The sequence below is a fragment of the Mixophyes fleayi genome, chromosome 4 (assembly GCF_038048845.1).
Source record: "Mixophyes fleayi isolate aMixFle1 chromosome 4, aMixFle1.hap1, whole genome shotgun sequence".
NCBI classification, from domain to species: Eukaryota; Metazoa; Chordata; class Amphibia; order Anura; family Limnodynastidae; genus Mixophyes; species Mixophyes fleayi.
Genome location: NC_134405.1, coordinates 339,344,086 through 339,356,384, shown reverse-complemented (window position 1 = coordinate 339,356,384; position 12,299 = coordinate 339,344,086). Strand labels below are relative to the sequence as shown.

General features: G+C 44.8%; 1 protein-coding gene across 1 annotated transcript in view; it reads right to left on the bottom strand.

Moving 5' to 3' along the window:
- ERC1 (ELKS/RAB6-interacting/CAST family member 1) overlaps window positions 1-12,299 on the bottom strand; it is a 67,945-nt gene that overhangs the window by 41,756 nt on the left and 13,890 nt on the right. The window contains exons 7-11 of the mRNA XM_075206062.1: window positions 11,180-11,317; window positions 10,604-10,744; window positions 9,870-10,010; window positions 8,636-8,668; window positions 5,718-5,911 (exon numbers count right to left, since the gene is read on the bottom strand). Coding sequence (XP_075062163.1) covers window positions 5,718-5,911; window positions 8,636-8,668; window positions 9,870-10,010; window positions 10,604-10,744; window positions 11,180-11,317 — 647 coding nt within the window. The remainder of the gene's footprint in view (window positions 1-5,717; window positions 5,912-8,635; window positions 8,669-9,869; window positions 10,011-10,603; window positions 10,745-11,179; window positions 11,318-12,299) is intronic.

The window sequence follows — 12,299 nt, the reverse complement described above, 5'->3', positions numbered from 1 at the left end:
GAATAATGCTCCGATCGAGTTCCGTAAGGGCCGTGATCAGGCGCAGCGGATGTCCGCTCTCCGACCAGCCGCGCCAACGTGGTAAAGCCGGTAGTGATCATCCGCTCGGCCCAAGCAAGTGGCCAAACTGAACGGTTATCCCATCGCTGGACCCTAACACGGAAAGGACTGTACGTGGAGCGAGATGAGAGATTCATCTGCTGGTAGCTGCTGTAATGACCCGGCCTGACCGTCTTCCCTCCCCCTGAAAGTTTTATCACTTTGTGAGGTTTGGGTGAAAACCAAAATACATAGAGCCGAGCCAGGGATAAACCGCACAGATAACAGAGCCTTTCAAGCAGGGCCAGACCTAGCGGATGTTGTATAAATGTCCCAACCGCGGCCTCTGGGGGGGAGGGGGGGGTGTCGCGCTATGTTTGGTACAACTCACAGATGATCTGGACGCGGCTCGCAGAAGGGTAGGCGGATACACACCAGATAACAGGCGAGCGTGCATGTGTATGTTACATATATACACATATAAAGCCTAGTTTGAGCTATTGCCAGACTACCCGCCACCTACACACAATGGAGGCGGCCATTTTGAAGGCTGGCGGAATATTTACAACAAAGAAACAGTGAAATTGGCGCCTCAATGAGGCACTTTGAAGCTATATATTGTGTTTTAAGTTTAGTTGTCATTTAAAGTGAACTAATGAAAACCGGGCTCCAGGCTCATCAGCTCTCGCTGAACTACAACTTCCAGCAGACTCTTCTAATCACAGATATCACTACGTTTCTGCACAGTTGTGTTGATTGTTGTTACAATGTACAGGCATCGCTGTGACAGCGCCCTCTGGTGCACAAACTATCGCGAAAATGGCAGTGCCGCTTCACGAAGCAGTAACTTTTACATAGGGCGCCTGTCAGGGGAGGGAGTACCTTCATTTTACTCAGAAAGGAAACTTATTTACTGTTTGTAAATTTAAGAGATATCTGGAATTTCATTTGGAAGCTGGCGACCAAATTAGGGCAGATACAAATGTTCCTGGCTGCCCTTAGCCCTGGAACCAACTAAACTTGTTGTTTGTATTGTTGGGGTGACTTGATCCCAGTTTCTCTGATCCCTAATGACCAAGGCTGGGTTAATGGTTTTGACACAGTAACAAGTGGAACAGTCTTAGCGGGGATAATGGATGTAAGTACACAAACTGACCACACCAGGACACACAGGGAAAGACGAGTCCGGGCCTCTAATTCCCGACATCGGAGGATTAGGGGAGGTCAGTCTCTGACAGCTGGGACATGAAGCCGCTAATGTGTTGTGTTGTTACTATAGCTGGGATTACGATGCTCATTAGTAGCTTCTCGTTACCAGATAATGATCTGTACAGAAACACGGTGACCTCTCTAATGCCCGAGCTGTAAGGTTAATACCCAGGAATGTCCACCGCGCCCTAATCCCCAGATTCTGCGTAAATATGTCCATTTTACCTGCTTGAGACCTGACGCACCGGAGCCGAGACGGATGATACTAGAGGCCTCTATACCTTCACCTATAGATCACACGGCGTGACGGCTGGGGATAGGACACGGCAAAATCATTTAATTATCATCCTAAACAGCGCCAGCAAATTCTGCAGCGCTGTACAAACAAGAGGACTTTATTCAGCGCCAGTGGAGCTTACAATCTAAATTCCACAGACAAGCACAAGGGCCAACTTGGTCAGTAACCACAAAACCTACTAGTACGTCTATGAACAGTGGGAGGTTGCAAAGAAACCCAGGAATATCTGGGGGGGGAGGGGGCCAGACAGACAAACTCTACATAGATAGCACCAAGTTTGGAGATATCCAAGTCCCTATTGCTGATTGACAGCAATGCTAACCACTGTGCTACCAGAGTAGACAAGAGTACTCCCGATACATTCAGCCAGTCTGAAAGCTTTTATATAGAAACTTTATGCAAAAGTATAAAAAGGCTCCATCCAAGATAGGAACGGTAATTATTTGATTAATTTATGAGGTCATGTGACGATTGGTCACAGAAAAGCATTATGCCCTAAATGTAGCATGTATTCATTATTCAAGTCTGGGGAGGTAGATTAATGTATTATGGCGGAAATAAATAACTTATTACTGATCATGATGGAGGAGGTGGATACAAAGTCAGCACTGCGTACAGGTAACGGTTATAAAGTCACGTGACTAGCCAGGCGCTAATTGCACGCAGATGTCACAGAGTACCCCACTAATGTCCCAGCAGCACTTGTGGTTCGTGAATATCTTGTTTTTTTATGGGATTTAATCATTATGGTTGAATTTTTACATCCGGACGGGGGTGCGGTGGAGGTTTCAAGGAAACTCTGGCAAGAACGTGTAATAAATCAGTCACGTCTGTGTTGTCATACGTGGGAAACGGAAGGGGTTAATGAAAGAAAACTGGCATCCCACCCAGAGTCCACTGTAATAAGCGCTCTGCAACCCTCCCCCAGTGAGTCAGCAGCTGCCACCCCCCCCCCCCCCAATGGTGTGTTCATCCCAGGACTGCAGAGTGTTAATCCCCTGAGACTTCACACGTCTACGACAAGTTCCCACCCTCCTCACATGTATCCAGGCCGTGTAATATACACACAGCACCCGGAAAAATGTCACGTTATAATAATCCCTCGGTGACTACTAATGACTAACACTCAGAGAGACTGCTGCCTGTCAGAGAGGGCTCGGGATCTAGACGAGACCGCTCAGCAAAAACGTACAATGTTCAACTGCAGAAAGACAGAGCTCAGTCACACCGAGAGACCCGCACTCTACCAAAAGTGACCGGAATGTAACACCGGACAGCAAACATGCAAGAAAGGGGGGGGGGGGTTGAATACGGACGTGCGTATGCCCGATTTATGTTTGATTAAAAAAAAAAAAAAACAACTCAATTTACATTTGTTTTTCGCTTCTTAATGAATCAGGCCCTAAATGTCAACATATCTTTAAGTTTCTCATCATTTTGCTGCTAAGTCTATGATCATGGACTACCTGTTCCATTACGCAGTGCGAGTGGTGGGAGCTATCCCATAATTAGATGTTCTATAGAGCCCAATATAAGCAATTAAACACATTTTAAACATATTTCTTCAAAACAACTTGATTTCTAGTTATGTGGAGAGATCTCTAAAACGAGCTTTGGCTGCAGAATCCCTTCGAAACTTTTCCTTTACAGAAACTGTTGAATTAGAAAAAAAGTTAATTCATAACAAAAGCATCATTTATTAATGCCTTAAAATATTCGAGAGAGGAACAATTTCGGGAGCATTTCATCATAGTCATAGGCTGCACACATCTAGGTCGGACGGTGATGGAATATGCATTAAGGGTTTACTGGGTGAGGCAGCAAAGGGAAGGACAAAAATATTGCAGATATAAAACACTTCTGTCCAGATGTAAAAGAAAAGAAATATAATTATTTAGTATAAAGTAAAAAGTGCACAACACAACTACACAGGGAGCAGCCATTGTTTGGTCTGCTCCAATATCCATGAGATGACAGCCAATCAATTCACTAAGAGCCAGCGACATCACCGAGATGCAAATGAGATCACTGTGCCCTAGCGTTTTAATAGGCTGCGATCTCAGAAATATTATCTAAGGCCCCAAAAAGGTGTCTGCCCCCAGGGACCTTCCGTTAGCCTCCTGTACGGAGAGACTGCTCACAGTGACCGAGACCGCTCCAAGGAATCCGAGAGCAGCCCCAACGTACAGAGCTCTTAATAGAGAGAGAGCAGAGAGAGGCGAGACTCACTCACCTTGACGTCATGCTGAGCGCAGCCAGGGGTCCGGGAGAGAGAGGAGGAAGAGAGGGTTAGAGAGAGAGAGAGAGAGAGAGAGAGAGAGAGAGTTAATGAACATGGAGAGCCTACTAATAATAAGAGAGACACACAGATAGAAAATAAAGAGACAGCTGGAAAAAAGTACGTATGAAAGACCATTGGGCACCCTGTAGATGGATCGCGTTCCGCCTGACGTGATAACTGTACCCTAAATGGTTAATAAAATCCACAATACCGCCATGAAACAGCGATCCCACTATTAGTTAGACAAGAAGAGTCTCCCGTACATAACTGCGGCCTCTCCCATGTACTACTGAACTCCCTCCTCCCCTGCGGTATAGAGTATGATTCCTCACCCCATGCGGGCGGTGAGAGTGGAACGATAGGTCACCCCATCAGCAGGCGGAGACACCCGCTGACCCATTAATATCATCATTTTATTTCTCCTGTTTAAGGTGCAAAACCGATCCATGCAACCAAACCAACCACTCAGAGCTCTCGCAGAAAGGTACAACATTCAGAATATCATTTTACGGACTAATCATGTATTGGTCGTCAACACACAGTCGGCTCGACCGATATTTGGCCTATACATTCACTAGGAACAAGTGAGTGAGGTGTGAGGCACTGAAATCATTAGTTTGGGCCTGGCCAAGCTGTGGCTCTCCCAAAGTTGTGAAACTACAAGCCCCAGCATGCTTGGCCAGTTGATAGCTAACCGATAGCTGGCAGGGCATGCTGGGACTTGTAGTTTCACAACACCTGGAGAGCCAGATCTAATGAATACTGGTTCGGCCCATAACATAACCGCCTCGCACTGTGTATAGGTGACGGTGCAGTGTGAGAAAATAGTTCGCGTCAGATGAGAAGCAGCCTGAAGGGGTCTCATACTGAAAGTAACTCTGTCCGGTGCCAATCTAGAGCCAAGTAAACACTGCCCCCTAGCTGACCAGCAGAATACTGCAATCTTTTACAGTTACATCAACGTAGCTCAATCTGAAACCACAAATTAATTAATTAAATGTCCAGGAAAAGTGTCACAGCGTGTGGAAAAGGACTATATGAAATGCAAATGACACTTTCTTTTTAAATCTCCAGATTTAACATTACTTAGATTTCACGTCTGAGATCAACGTAAAGAGAACTTTTATATCTTTCCAAATTATATTCCCCTTGTTTGACTGCGGAGCAACATTCCTGCTCTGAACACCGTAACTCTGCAGTGCTACATTAACAATGGCCTAAACAGGTACCGCAAACCCCCCCACTCATTACAGGACAGTTGAAAAGTGCCCCCTGCTGGTTCAACATACACACTGCGCTGGTTTCAAAAGGCAGCTAAGTGTGACGATGTGATACACATCAATAACATTACGTGATAAAAGCATAAACACTTAGGGGTATATTTACTAAGCTGCGTGTTTGAAAAGTGGAGATGTTGCCTATAGCAACCAATCAGATTCTAGCTGTCATTTTGTAGAATGCACTAAATAAATGGTAACAAGAATCTGATTGGTTGCTATAGGAAACATCTCCGCTTTTTCAAATTCGCATCTCTGTAAATATATCCCTTAAAGTTCGTCTTCACACGATACAATATTCCGCCACTAATTTGGATTCTAAGCAAAATTCTAACCAGACATTGCTGACAGCTGCAAACTAGAGCACATATATATTTATGACATGAACAGAATATCCTGGAGCAGATAGTTAGATGCCCCAATTCCGTCACCCCCAGTAATCTGCACTTCCCACGTTCTGTGATGCACCAGATGATGCGTGTACCCACAAAGAGGAATCGACTTGGGCTGCTGAGCTGACACTCTACTGGTGTTAGTTACTCTGTACTGTACTCTACGGTGTAACACGGTCTGACATCTACCTACGTCTCATAGATAAAGCCCGGCGTCTCACCTCTCCAGCTCCGCGATCTTCCCGTCCTTCTCGTTCTTCTCATTCTCCATCTCCTTCAGGATCTCCAGCAGCCGATCCACCTCCGCCTGGGACTTCCCGGCCTCTTCCCGGTACTTGGATACCTCCTTCTCCAGCTGCTGGACCCGCTCATTGATCTCCGGGCTGGAGCTGGCCTCCTGCGCTGCCTCGTGAGCCTGAGAAGAGAAACCAGTTATATATCGTGGACCAGACAACGATGACATGCGGATGACTCAGAGATATAAGGTGGGGGGGGAGAGGGGCGATGGTCTAGGGGTGTATGTGAGAGTTTTGGGGAGCAGAAATCAGTCGGGATAAAGAGAACAACGGTGAGTTGATAAAAGACCTTACAAATGGTTTTATTGAAGACATAAGGGCGATACGATCAGCTTAGTGTGAGCACCGAATATAACCAATATACAGGGAGAAGATGTGTATATAGAGCCGAAATCTACATTTGTCTTTTCAACTCTTCCAATTTACTTATAATTTTAAGGAATGATACGAATATAACATTATGGAGCATTTACAGACCGGCGTGCTGGTCACTAAAAGGTTAATCCCGCTTGTAAAATGCAGGTTTACCGCTGAGGAGAGGTCAGCGAGGAACAGAGACTGACAGCTGGGATACATCATTTAAATGATGAAAATGACAAAGAAAGAAGACCTTAAATAACAAATTGTTTTTAAGATCTTAAAGTGGTAGAAAAAATAAATAAAAGTAATTTGGTGGATGCTGCCCGTGGCCCCCCCCACGTGATCCCCCCATGTGATCACTCTCTCTCTCTGTTCTTCTGTTCTTGTACTGAACATTCACTGTGATCCTGCAGCCACCTGACGGTATAACTTGGCCTGTTCCTAAGTGGAGACGTGACGAGGGTCAGCTGTCCAGAGCCCTGGCACGGACGCAGCCCCAGAAGCTGAGCAGGGCAGACACCACTTTTCCATGGCTGTGTGCAGCTGGCAGGGCGGAGGGGACGGGCAGCTGGTCCTCGCCCTCCCCCCTTGGCTGCCGCAGTGAGAGCTAATTAGCAGTCGCTTGTTTACACCAGGAACCGTTCCCATTCACCTGGCACACTCACCGCCATCCACAGTGCACCCAGTCACCCGCTGCCAGGGCGAGGTCACAGCAACAGGACGAGGGCAGGGCGGCCAAAAACCACATAATCGTAGGACAACACAAATCATCAGATCTGCCCAGGAACCGGAGCCCACGGGGAGATGAGCTGTACACACGCAGCGGGGCACATACATACATACATACTACATACATGAGGTTAACTAAACATGCATAAATACATGAGCACAGATATATACATAAGGATAACCACACATACACACATGAGGCTAAGTAAACATACATACATACATACATACATACATACATGAGGGTAACCACAGATATATAGCATACATACATACATGAGCACACATATATACATATGCTCACATAGATATGAATAACCACACACACATACATGAGAATAACCACACATACATACACGAGGATAACCACACATACATGAAGATAACCACACACACATACATGAGAATAACCACACATACATACATAAGGATAACCACACATACATACATACATACATACATACATACATGAGGATAACCATACATACATACATGAGGACAACCATACATACATACATACGAGGATAACCATACATACATACATGAGGATAACCATACATACGGATAACCATACATACATACATACATGAGGATAACCATACATACATACATACATACAGATAACCATACATACATACATAAGGATAACCATACATACATACGAGGATAACCATACATACATACATGAGGATAACCATACATACATACATGAGGATAACCATACATACATACATGAGGATAACCATACATACATACATGAGGATAACCATACATACATACATACATACATGAGGATAACCATACATACATACATACATGAGGATAACCATACATACATACATACATACATGAGGATAACCATACATACATACATGAGGATAACCACACATACATACATACATACATACATACATGAGGATAACCACACATACATACATACATACATACTTGAGGATAACCACACATACATACATAATAACCACACATACATACATGAGGATAACCACACATACATACATATATGAGGATAACCACACATATATACATGAGGATAACCACACATACATGAGGATAACCACACATACATACATACATACATACATACATACATGAGGATAACCACACATACATACATACATGAGGATAACCACACATACATACATACATACATACATAGAGGATAACCACATATACATACATAGAGGATAACCACACATACATACAAACATACATACATACATAGAGGATAACCACACATACATACATGAGGATAACCACACATACATACATAAGGATAACCACACATACATACATACATACATACATACATGAGGATAACAACACATACATACATACATACATGAGGATAACCACACATACACACACACATGTAGGGGGCCCGAGTGCTCCTTGCACAGTGCAGGTTAGGGACATGAGAGTCCCTACTTTTGCTATATTGTGCAATAATATTTCACTTGGTGGGATTACATACAGAGATAGGATGGAGAGGGACCAGTTACTACAGTGCCCCCCGCTGGTAAAACTAGACTGCGTTTATGGGAATGTTTTCCGATAGGCCACGTACAGGCATAACGCAGCCTCGGGATCTGCAAATTCCAGGGATAACACAGTGCCCCCCCCCCCTCCTCCGTGACTCTTCTCATTACACAGTATTATCATGCCAGCGGGATGGATGCCACACATAAGAGGAATGAGTCATGCAGAACATACATGTCCATGCAGCGGGGACTTACTGCTTTTCCAGAGTGCGGAAACTCATCAGAGTGCTGAGACAGGGACAGAAAACAGGCGGAAGTCAGAGAGGACGTTAAAAGACAAGAAATATATAAGTGTGTGAGAGAAACTAGAGAGCGTAACGGGGTAATCATATAGGAAGGGGCGTGGCTTCTGTGGGCTCCACCCAATGGCTGCTTATTGGTTAGTTCAGGCAGCAAATGTAGTGGCCAGCCCCCGAGGAGAAAATAACGTGTATATAGTTCAGGTAACAATATAACAGGTGAGCTGCAGTACTCGGGGTGGGATGGAAACACGGAGGAGAAAACAAGAAACGTGTATATAGCTCAGACTGTGTCGCAGCGTTGGGTGATGTTCTGGGCTCGCAATACGAAGGATAAAGGAACGTGTATATAGTTCAGGTTGAAGTATCAGACTGGGAAATATGCAGTCAGGACAATGGAGGGTGACGAAGTTTTGGGACCAAGTGTAAAAGTAATGTGCATCTAATGCAGATAATCTTCTTGCAAAGTGGAGTATTTTTTTGTGTTGCGCAGGATCTCAGCGGGTGGTAGTAACAGGAGACGTCAACAGTTAAAGGCTTTCCCCAAAATGACACCAAATACCTTCAGTACCAAAACTGTGTTTATATTAAAGAGTGTTTGTTATCTGTCTTTTCTTCTAAGGTAAACTGCATGTTAGGTCATTTAAAGGGGAAAATACTAAAAATAGGTTTATTGCAGCAAAATAATACATCTTTCATCTGGCCATTCTTTCATATCGGTGATAAGGAAATGAAGAAGATTTTACCATCAGCTTCTGTGCTCATAAATAACATGTATTAGTCTGACTAAGGAGCTCACATACTGTGTGCAGAATGTAAGTGTCTGATTTACATACGTTTTACATGTGTGATATAAAAGAATAACTAAACAAAGATATCTAAGATTTTGTGCAATCAATATTTTGTTAATTTTTTTTTTTTTTTTTTTTAAAAGGTCGTTATCCTTCAAGGAAAGAGGAGTGTTTCTCTCTCTATGAGGAGACAATAAGAATACAAGGGTTACATTAACAAGTACACAAACTGGTCCCTTTACTGTTTGTATGGCAGAGATCCCACCCGCCGCTGGTCTAAACGCCCGGTGTAGCGCAATGTATCACTTCGTGATCGGCTTGCACTGTCTGGATTCAGGAGATAATATCCAGCCCTGTGATTGGGGAGATGATCTAGAGCTCTGCTGCTCAGTTCCTCACCTTCCTGAGCTGATTCTCCAGCTTCAGATACTCCTCCTTCCTCTGCTCCAGCGCGATCTCCAAGGTTTTCAGTCTGGAGTCCTTCTTAAGGCCAGAAGACGCCAGGGTGGAGGCGTGCTCCTTCAGGTCCAGGAGCGAGGACTGCAGAGACCACATCAATAAAAAGACCATTATACACAAGCCTCCCGTGTCTGAGAGGCCCGTTATACAAATCTTATTACATTTCTGTGTGCGTGTGTATATATGTCAGGGAATTTAGACTGTAAGCTCCAATGGGGCAGGGACTGATGTGAGTGAGTTCTCTGTACAGCGCTGCGGAATTAGTGGCGCTATATAAATAAATAGTGATGATGATAGGACACGATCAGGCCACCAGGGGGCACTGTTCCATTTGTGCCTATGGCCAATTTCATGTGTCACCTTCCCCAGTCACTGTCCCGTCAGCTCCCACTAATGAGATTAATTATAAATATGCTGAGGAATTATATATCCTGCACAGAGTGACTAATTTCCAGATGGTTTAAGAAAATTGTGACTACCATACGTGGCCACTAGAATTGTAGTTGGCTCTCAACAGAGAGTTACTCAGCTGCAGACTGTGTATGAACCAGACCTACTGCTTCATTCCTTCTCTTCCTCCAGCAGAGATTACGTTGCCCACAACACACTGAGCAAAGCACCTGCCCCCCCGCCACCTCCAACAACCCCCCACCAAACACAACGAGGTCACCCACCTCCTTCTCAGACAGGTCTCCCTGTAAAACGCTGACTTTCTCCTTCAGATCCTTCAGCTCTTTCTTCAAGGATTCCAGCTCCTCCTGTTTCTCGCGTTCATCTCGGTCTCTCTGGTCCTTCAGACGCTCAATGATTCTCTCCTAGGAAACAGGGCGGAGAAGTAAGATTTAGTGAAAGTCACAAAGGCCCAAACACCCCGATGGTCACAGACTTGGCACCGGATGGGCCCCCAGACTAATAGACCCATCTCTCTAATACAACTAGTTACCTGCGTTCTTCAAGGAAACATTGTTAGTCGATGCAAGGAAGAACGAGAGAGGCGCGCTATGCATTTCACTTTTTATCCAGTGGTGGCGCTGTTGGCATTATTTACTCAAATGAGGTTTTGGGGAAGATTTACTAAGCAGAAGTTTGGTGCGATGTCTGCAAAGCCCCAGACATCACAGGCTGTATTCAGAGCCCAATGACGGGGGGCTGGAAATCTGTTTGTATATTGTCTGGGGAACGCAAGCCCTGCAGCATGCCTACATTATGGTTCCATGAAGACGGCGAGATGCGTTCAGTACAGCGCTCACCTTCTCTGCCAGCGCCTCCTCCAGGGTGGTCAGGGCTGTGTCCGTGTTGGTGGTGTCGGCCTGGAGAGATTTGACGCGGTCCTTCAGGCTGCTCAGCTGCTTCTCTTTGTCCCGCAGCTGCTCCTGGAGGTTCTCAATCTGGAAGAGGAGAGAGCAACATTAACCGGACATAAGCGGCAGCTACGTGCGTCTGCGTCCTCTCAGAGTACGCTCCTGCAACAGTTACTAGATACAATCCTTTGTCGATCTAGATCCTGTCTGTGCTTTTCAACTCCGTCTTTATATCAGAGACACTGGTTTAGTTTTATTGCTCCCTGGATACATTTGTAAAAGGACACTAAGCACTACATACACATTGCTGATGTTATTACAGATAGGTGTCTCTTTCTCTGATTAAATGTATTGTTTTATCTTAGTACAGAGATGAAGATTAATGTGCGGCCCATTGGAAAGTTAGAGGTCCGCCCATGTGGCCTCTGAAGTTTATGAGCATGCCAATGACTGCTATAACCTACATACTTGTGAGCTTTACAAGATGTTTATTTAAAGTAACCTGTATTCTATTTTTAGCAGCTCTTTAAATGTAATGGAGATGAATCAACCTGTAGGGAAACATTTTGGAATTGATACATGAAATAAATTCTCATTCCATTATACATAACTCCCCAACTGTCTGTATGTCGTCAGGACCGTCCCGATTCACAGACCTCAAAGAGGCGGGGCTTCAAGTGGGCGTGGTTGTGAGGAAAGGCCGTGACCGGGAGGAGCTTATTGTCCCACTTTCGCCTTCAGGAATGCAGGTCGGTATAATTACATCTATTCTATAATTACATCTATTCAGGATTCTATTTTACAATAGAATCCTGCTAACCTGTTTCCAGTAAACGGATTGGCTGATTGTTGGTCCCGCCCACAAATCGGTGGCTTACTCGCGAGTACACAAGAGGCAGTTATTAATTCCCTAGTGACACCACTGAGGCACAAATAATGCAATCATTTAAGCTGGGTACACACTACACAGTTTTCATCCAATAATCGGCTGAATCAGCAAACATACGACCGCTCGTTCAAAAGTCGGGTCAGTGTGTACAGTGACACGATGGTCGAAAGTCTGCCCAAA